Source organism: Clupea harengus, chromosome 12 (assembly GCF_900700415.2).
Source record: "Clupea harengus chromosome 12, Ch_v2.0.2, whole genome shotgun sequence".
NCBI classification, from domain to species: domain Eukaryota; kingdom Metazoa; phylum Chordata; class Actinopteri; order Clupeiformes; family Clupeidae; genus Clupea; species Clupea harengus.
The window spans coordinates 6,700,945-6,708,482 of NC_045163.1; the positions used below are offsets into that span (position 1 = coordinate 6,700,945).

The 7,538-nt window shown below is 51.3% G+C and overlaps 1 protein-coding gene across 1 annotated transcript; it reads left to right on the forward strand.

The window, feature by feature from the left end:
* The first annotated feature begins 5,205 nt into the window (after positions 1–5,205).
* Positions 5,206–7,042, forward strand: LOC122133324. Its single transcript, XM_042709269.1, has 2 exons — positions 5,206–5,474; positions 5,808–7,042. Exons 1-2 carry the CDS (start codon positions 5,243–5,245, stop codon positions 6,911–6,913), a joined length of 1,338 nt encoding a protein of 445 aa, XP_042565203.1. The 5' UTR covers positions 5,206–5,242; the 3' UTR covers positions 6,914–7,042.
* Positions 7,043–7,538: the final 496 nt, after the last annotated feature.

Here is a 7,538-nt window from a genome sequence, read left to right on the forward strand (position 1 = left end):
AGTCAATATCTTTTTATCTCTGCTAATGGGCTCTAAAAATTCCCTCTCATGTGTTCATGCATGTTTTATGTGCTCTATTGTGTGTTTATGTGTGTGTGTGTGTGTGTGTGTGTGTGTCTGTGTGTGCTTGCAAGAGAGGTGGGACAATCCCATTTTCCAATTGATTGTTATTCTTAATTCTCCATCTTGGCCATAATGTGCAGAATAGCCCTTATTAGCACATTGCAATGTAAGACTGTGGAAAGCCCTTCAACACAAATCCAATTTTAGCAAATTATTTTCCCATTTACCAGGCCAGTCCGCCTGTGGCCTGCGCATGCTCATTATACCTTCATATCTCTCCCCGCTCCCTTTCTTTCAGTCCCTCTCTCCATCTCTCCTCTCTTTCTCTCTCTCTCTCTCACTCTCTCCTTTCCCCCACCCTTCCATCTCTCCATCCTTCTCTGCAGTGCTCTCGCTTTCTCTCTCTTTGTGGCTGTTCTCCCAGCTCCTGTTCTCTCCCGGCCCTCGGGGTGGAATGTACGCGTGGGTGTGTGGTTTTTGTGTAAGTGCATGTTGACGGTGTCTACGCCAATCCGTTTGGGGCTTTTGACACAGCCTCACAAAGGAGACTGTGGAATCCGATGATGAAACGCCTCTCAGAAGATGCTTTTTTAAAACAGTCTCTTTGCGCAAGATTAAAACACAAATCTACTTGATCCAGCGCTGCTCTGCACGAATGTGACAGATCAATAGATCTCCCCTGGCACAGAACATAAACTCTCTAATATGGACCCCAGGGTGGTACACAAAACACACTATTATATCAGACTGTAAAATATAAGCTCATTACAGTGAATTAAAAAGGCCAGGGCTTTTGTTTCTCGACTTTGGTTAATAGTTATACATGGCTTGGCAGCTTGCAAATGCACGATTTGTCTACACAGCTTGAATATCACTCTGGTATGAGTCCTGTATTTTATCTGTAGTGAGAGAAGCGGATGAAGATGTTTCTGCTGACTTCTCTGCAGAGATCACTGCAGCGCACCATGAACATGTAAAGTGACTTCCAGATGTACGATTTATTTTTGGGCTTTTTGTATTTAATCAGATAGGATAGTGAAGGTAGACAGGAAATGAGGTGGGGAGTGGGATCGGGAAATGACCGCGGGTCAGATTCGAACCGGGGTCCCTGTGGACATTCTGGCCCGTTCATGTTCAGGGCTGCTGCTTGCGCCATATTTGATCAATTCTGTATGGCTGTCATCTTTATCCCACATTCACTGCTGCCCCAGAATGCTCATGGGTCTGAAACAGTTCTGATTCTAAGCTCTAGATCTGGTTCTAGTTCGAATGGAAAACGGAAGCCCACTGGGCTCATTTCTATCATCCTAAGCATCTGAAGCCCTCAGGCTGACCCTTTAATGTTAAAGTGGTCCCTCTAAAGCAGCTTCCAACATGAGTCAACTCAGTCATGGGTGTGTGTGTGTGTGTGTGTGTGTGTGTGTGTGTGTGTGTGTGTGTGTGACTGTGTCTCGCAGTCTCCTCCCCTCCTTACAACACGCACACACACACACACACACACACACACACACACACACACACACACACACACACACACACACACAGGTTTCATTACTCCAAGTCCTCTCCAGCACAGAGACCCTCTTCTGAGGTGATCAGTGTTCTTCTGAAGAGATCAGTCTTCTGTCCTGCTCCAGAGGGTCAGCGCTGTGTGTATTCATGTAGACTACTGAGGAGTTGATGGAGATCATTTCCAAGCACTGTTAATGACTTAAGAATATATGAATCAAGTGCCTTGTATTAATATATTCCTTGTATGAATCATGTGCTTGTGTTAACAGGAACATGGCTTTTCTGTGTTTCTGCGTGTGTGTAACTTAGATTATTTGGTGCCACTTAGTCTGCACATGTACAAGAGCATGTTTAGACCAGAAGTGATTAAAAGGGTCGAACTGTGCTTCTTCCGACCTTGCAAAACTTCCATCCTTGCCTCGGACGTGAGAAATCCACCACGTGGTTATCCCTGCTGAACGCTAAACTTCTGTCTATATAAACCTTGTGCGATGTGTTTATCATTGCTTCACTTTCAGCCTTGTGCTGGTAGTGAGCCCGATTGCAATTGATGTTTGTCTGGCCTGGCCTGGAACAAGGCTACTCCGTTCCAGAGACGCAAGCTGGTGGTCCAGGAGGTACGTCAGCAAGAGGAGGCAGCAAGGTGTGCAAAAGCTGTTTCACAGGCAAAGCAGGGGCAGTGGATGACTTGGGAGGGAGTGGAGAAGAGGAAGATCTCCTGGCAGGAGCTGTGGGAGATGGAGGCATTTAAGGCTAGCTTCACCATCAGGGCCGCTTATGATGTACTGCCGTCTCCCAAGAATCTTAGCCAGTGGTACGGAGAAGACCCGACATGCTCCCTCTGCCCGACTCCAGCTACACTAAAGCACATCCTGGTGGGCTGCAAGACCGGCCTCACTCAAGGCCGGTACACCTGGCGGCACAACCAGGTGCTACAGTGTCTTGCGGCAGTGATGGAGAGTCGACGGATGAGCGTCAATGCCCTTCCTCCACCATCTCGTAGGCCGGCAACAACATTTGTCCGGGAGGGCGGGGGCCAAGCCACTCTCACCACCACAAGACCAGAAACTGGACAGCTAGGTGGGGCACGGGACTGGAAGATGCTGGCAGACCTAGGCCAGAAGCTCCGATTTCCAGCAGAAATAGCAACATCAAATCTGCGACCAGACCTTGTGCTTTGGTCGGCCTCACTCAAGCAGGTCTATATCGTCGAGCTCACGGTGCCCTGGGAGAGTGCGGTGGAAGAGGCTTACGAGCGCAAGAAGCTAAGGTATGCGGACCTTGCAGCAGACACACAACAACGAGGCTGGAAAGCTAAGGTCTGCCCAGTTGAAGTAGGCTGCAGAGGATTTGTAGCCACCTCAACATCCAGGCTTCTTCGAGAGATGGGAGTGCGGGGGAAGGCCCACAGGCAGGCAGTCAAAGACCTTTCCAGGGCTGCTGAAAAGGGAAGTCAGTGGCTGTGGATAAAGAGGAAGGACTCCGCCTGGGCTGTCGGATGAGTGATGGCATCTAGGGAGTGAGCCCGGGACGCCGGATCTCACTGCTGAACCCTCTGGAGGTGTCGTGGGTCAATCAGCGAAACATCGAAGAAGGAGGGCGCCCACTTGACAACCCATAGGATGCCATCAATCATTCGACCAACCCACAGAGTCTCGAGTATGCAGAAAGGGATATTAACACCTTGTCCTACATAACAGATCTGATCATCTGGAGAACCAGTGACTGCTGTGAAAGAGCAGCTGGCAACTAGGGAAAGACCTTGTGACAGCATGGAAAGACAGCTGGCGGGAGGGAATAGACCCCAACGGGGCTGCCACGGGCTAGCTACCCGTGGTAGCGGGACCCAGCACGAACGGTGTATGAGTCCCACCCACCAATGGCTACGAAAAATTATAAGGAAAAAATACCCCTTGAGTCAGCGAGAGCAGGGGCGGAAAATGACTCATCGGCGGATAACCCGGTTATTGACATAGGAACGGAACAGACTACGAGTTTGATGATCAGCATACCCGAGACTGCAACAGCTACAGCAGGACACAAGCTCCAGAGCTGCATATGTGGCTGGGAAAAGGTTACTTCCACTAGAGGCCTAAAAATACATCAGGGCAAGAAAGGGTGCCTAAAGAAGGGTCAACAGGGATCTCGCATCGACAGCTACTTTCTGAGAAGCAGGTCGAGTCAGTCGACTGAAGTTCAGCAGCGGGGCCAAAACCACAGTCTGCAGGACATCAACATCCCTGTCCCAGAAGAGGACGAACCTTGCACAGGAAACCAACCTGAACCCAGCCCAGCAAGACCTGCAGTGGAAAAGAAGATCCAGGGGTGAAGGCCACTGATCAAGTGGCCAAAATCCTGCGAAAAGGCACTGTGGATGGAGGTCAACACCGACCTCTGCAACATCTTAGAGGGGCTCAAAGGCACCACCAGGAAGAAGCTGGAGAAAATGGGAGATCTTATATACAGCTATGGATCGGAAAGGTTTGGAGCAGTCGAAAGAAAGAGATCTGAACCGACAATCCCCACTAAGTCCAGGAGGCAGAAGGAAATAGATCGCCTAGTCAGAGAGAGGAGGCAGCTGAAGAAGCAGTGGAGGAAAGCCACAGAGGAGGAAAAGGAGGGCATCAACGTCTTGCAGGAGGCCATCCGGAGTAGACTTGTGACACTGAGAAGAGCGGAAAATCTGGTAAAGAAGCGCAGAAGGAAGGAACAGACAAGATCACGCTTCTACAAAGACCCCTTCAAATTTGTGAAGAGTCTCTTTACAGCGGAGAAGAGTGGAAGCCTCTCAGTGTCAAAGGCAGACCTGGAAAAACATCTGGAAAAGTCCTGCACAGATGCCAAACGCCACGAAGAGGTTATTCTCCCATCTGATATGCCACCAATCAACCCGCCAGAGCACCAGCTAGATATCAGCCCACCCAGATGGAGCGAAGTGGAGAAAACTGTGCGTAGAGCAAGGGCTGCTTCAGCCCCAGGTCCTAACGGAGTTCCATACAGGCTTTACAAAAATGCACCAGATGCCCTGCGATTCCTCTGGAAGCTCATGAGGGTGGTCTGGCAAAAGAAGGAGATACCAACATCCTGGCAGAGAGCTGGAGGAATCCTTATCCCAAAGGAAAAGGACTCCTCAGAAATCGGCCAATTCCGCCAGATCAGCCTCCTAAACGTCGAGGGGAAGATATTCTTCAGTGTGGTCGCTCACAGGCTGGCAGGATACCTGCAAAGAAACCATCTGATTGACACATCAATCCAGAAAGCAGGCATCTCTGGCTTCTCCGGTTGTCTGGAACATGCGAGTACCATCTGGCATCAGATCAAAGTTGCCAAGACGGAGGGAACAGATCTTCACGTGGTGTTCCTGGATCTCGCCAACGCCTTTGGCTCAGTCCCTCACAACCTCCTCTGGACCGCATTTGACTTCTTCAGGGTCCCTGTAGCCCTAACAAGCCTTGTCAAGGCCTACTTCCAGGACGTACAGGTGTGCCTATCAACAGCAGAGTACACCACAGCATGGCAGCATCTAGAAGTGGGAATTATGGCCGGCTGCACCATCTCCCCGCTAGCCTTCACAATGGCCATGGAGATGATAATTCGAGCATCTCGGTGGGTGGTTGGAGGACAGCTTATAAGACCTGGCCTGAGGCTGCCGCCTGTGAGAGCTTACATGGACGACCTTACCACCCTCACCACGACCAAGGCTTGCACTGTACGGCTACTGAAAAAGCTGCAAGATAACATCGAGCTGGCTCGGATGAAGATCAAGCCGAGCAAGTCCAGAAGCATCTCCATCGTCAAGGGGAAGCTGTCAGACCAACGCTTTCTCATTGGCGATGAGCCTATTCCAACTGTCTCTGAGAAGCCTGTGAAGAGCCTTGGCCGATGGTATGATGCCTCCCTTAAGGACAAAGAGCAAGTAGATCAGCTCAGGAAGGATGTAGCCAGCGGCCTGGAGAACATCAACAGAACCGCACTACCTGGCAAGTTGAAGCTCTGGTGTATGCAGTTTGGGCTCCTTCCACGCCTCTTATGGCCACTTACCATGTATGAAGTCCCGATCTCAAAGGTGGAAAAGCTGGAGAGGCTGGTCAGCTCATATGCAAGGAAGTGGCTTGGGCTTCCCAGGTGCCTCAGCAGTATAGGGCTCTATGGCAAAGGAGTATTAGAACTGCCCATTTCCAGTCTAGCAGAGGAGTATAAATGCGCCAAAGTTAGACTGGAGATGATGCTATTGGATTCGAGTGATCCATTTGTAGCCCAAGCTGCACCCATCCTGGCTACTGGGAGGAAGTGGACCCCACTGGAAGCAACCAAGCAGGCAAAGGCAGCACTCAAGCACAGGGACATCGTGGGCCGAGTGCAGCACGGGAGGAGTGGTCTTGGAGCCGGAGCCAGTACACCGGCCTGGAACAAGGCTACTCCGTTCCAGAGACGCAAGCTGGTGGTCCAGGAGGTACGTCAGCAAGAGGAGGCAGCAAGGTGTGCAAAAGCTGTTTCACAGGCAAAGCAGGGGCAGTGGATGACTTGGGAGGGAGTGGAGAAGAGGAAGATCTCCTGGCAGGAGCTGTGGGAGATGGAGGCATTTAAGGCTAGCTTCACCATCAGGGCCGCTTATGATGTACTGCCGTCTCCCAAGAATCTTAGCCAGTGGTACGGAGAAGACCCGACATGCTCCCTCTGCCCGACTCCAGCTACACTAAAGCACATCCTGGTGGGCTGCAAGACCGGCCTCACTCAAGGCCGGTACACCTGGCGGCACAACCAGGTGCTACAGTGTCTTGCGGCAGTGATGGAGAGTCGACGGATGAGCGTCAATGCCCTTCCTCCACCATCTCGTAGGCCGGCAACAACATTTGTCCGGGAGGGCGGGGGCCAAGCCACTCTCACCACCACAAGACCAGAAACTGGACAGCTAGGTGGGGCACGGGACTGGAAGATGCTGGCAGACCTAGGCCAGAAGCTCCGATTTCCAGCAGAAATAGCAACATCAAATCTGCGACCAGACCTTGTGCTTTGGTCGGCCTCACTCAAGCAGGTCTATATCGTCGAGCTCACGGTGCCCTGGGAGAGTGCGGTGGAAGAGGCTTACGAGCGCAAGAAGCTAAGGTATGCGGACCTTGCAGCAGACACACAACAACGAGGCTGGAAAGCTAAGGTCTGCCCAGTTGAAGTAGGCTGCAGAGGATTTGTAGCCACCTCAACATCCAGGCTTCTTCGAGAGATGGGAGTGCGGGGGAAGGCCCACAGGCAGGCAGTCAAAGACCTTTCCAGGGCTGCTGAAAAGGGAAGTCAGTGGCTGTGGATAAAGAGGAAGGACTCCGCCTGGGCTGTCGGATGAGTGATGGCATCTAGGGAGTGAGCCCGGGACGCCGGATCTCACTGCTGAACCCTCTGGAGGTGTCGTGGGTCAATCAGCGAAACATCGAAGAAGGAGGGCGCCCACTTGACAACCCATAGGATGCCATCAATCATTCGACCAACCCACAGAGTCTCGAGTATGCAGAAAGGGATATTAACACCTTGTCCTACATAACAGATCTGTCTAATAAATATACTTATATGCAGCTCCGGAGTCCTGAGGTAACTAGGACTAACCATTTTTCACCTATCAGGAGTAATATCAAACCCCAAAGTCCCCTTGCCCTTAAGACACACACACACACACACACACACACACACACACACACACACACACACACACACACACACACACACACACACACACACACACACACACACACACACACACACACTCTCTAGTCCTGACAGAGTGTGTGTTTGTGCGTGTGTGTAGTGTAGTGTGCGTGTGTATGTGTGTTCCCTCTCAGGAAGATGGCTGCTCCTACCACTCCTGCAGCCTGAAGCAATAGGGCCATGGAAGAGTGCATTCAATCCCATCCCGTCCACACCACACCAGCCATGTGTCAGCTGAGCTAATCCAGCAGCTGCCTCATTTTTTAAGC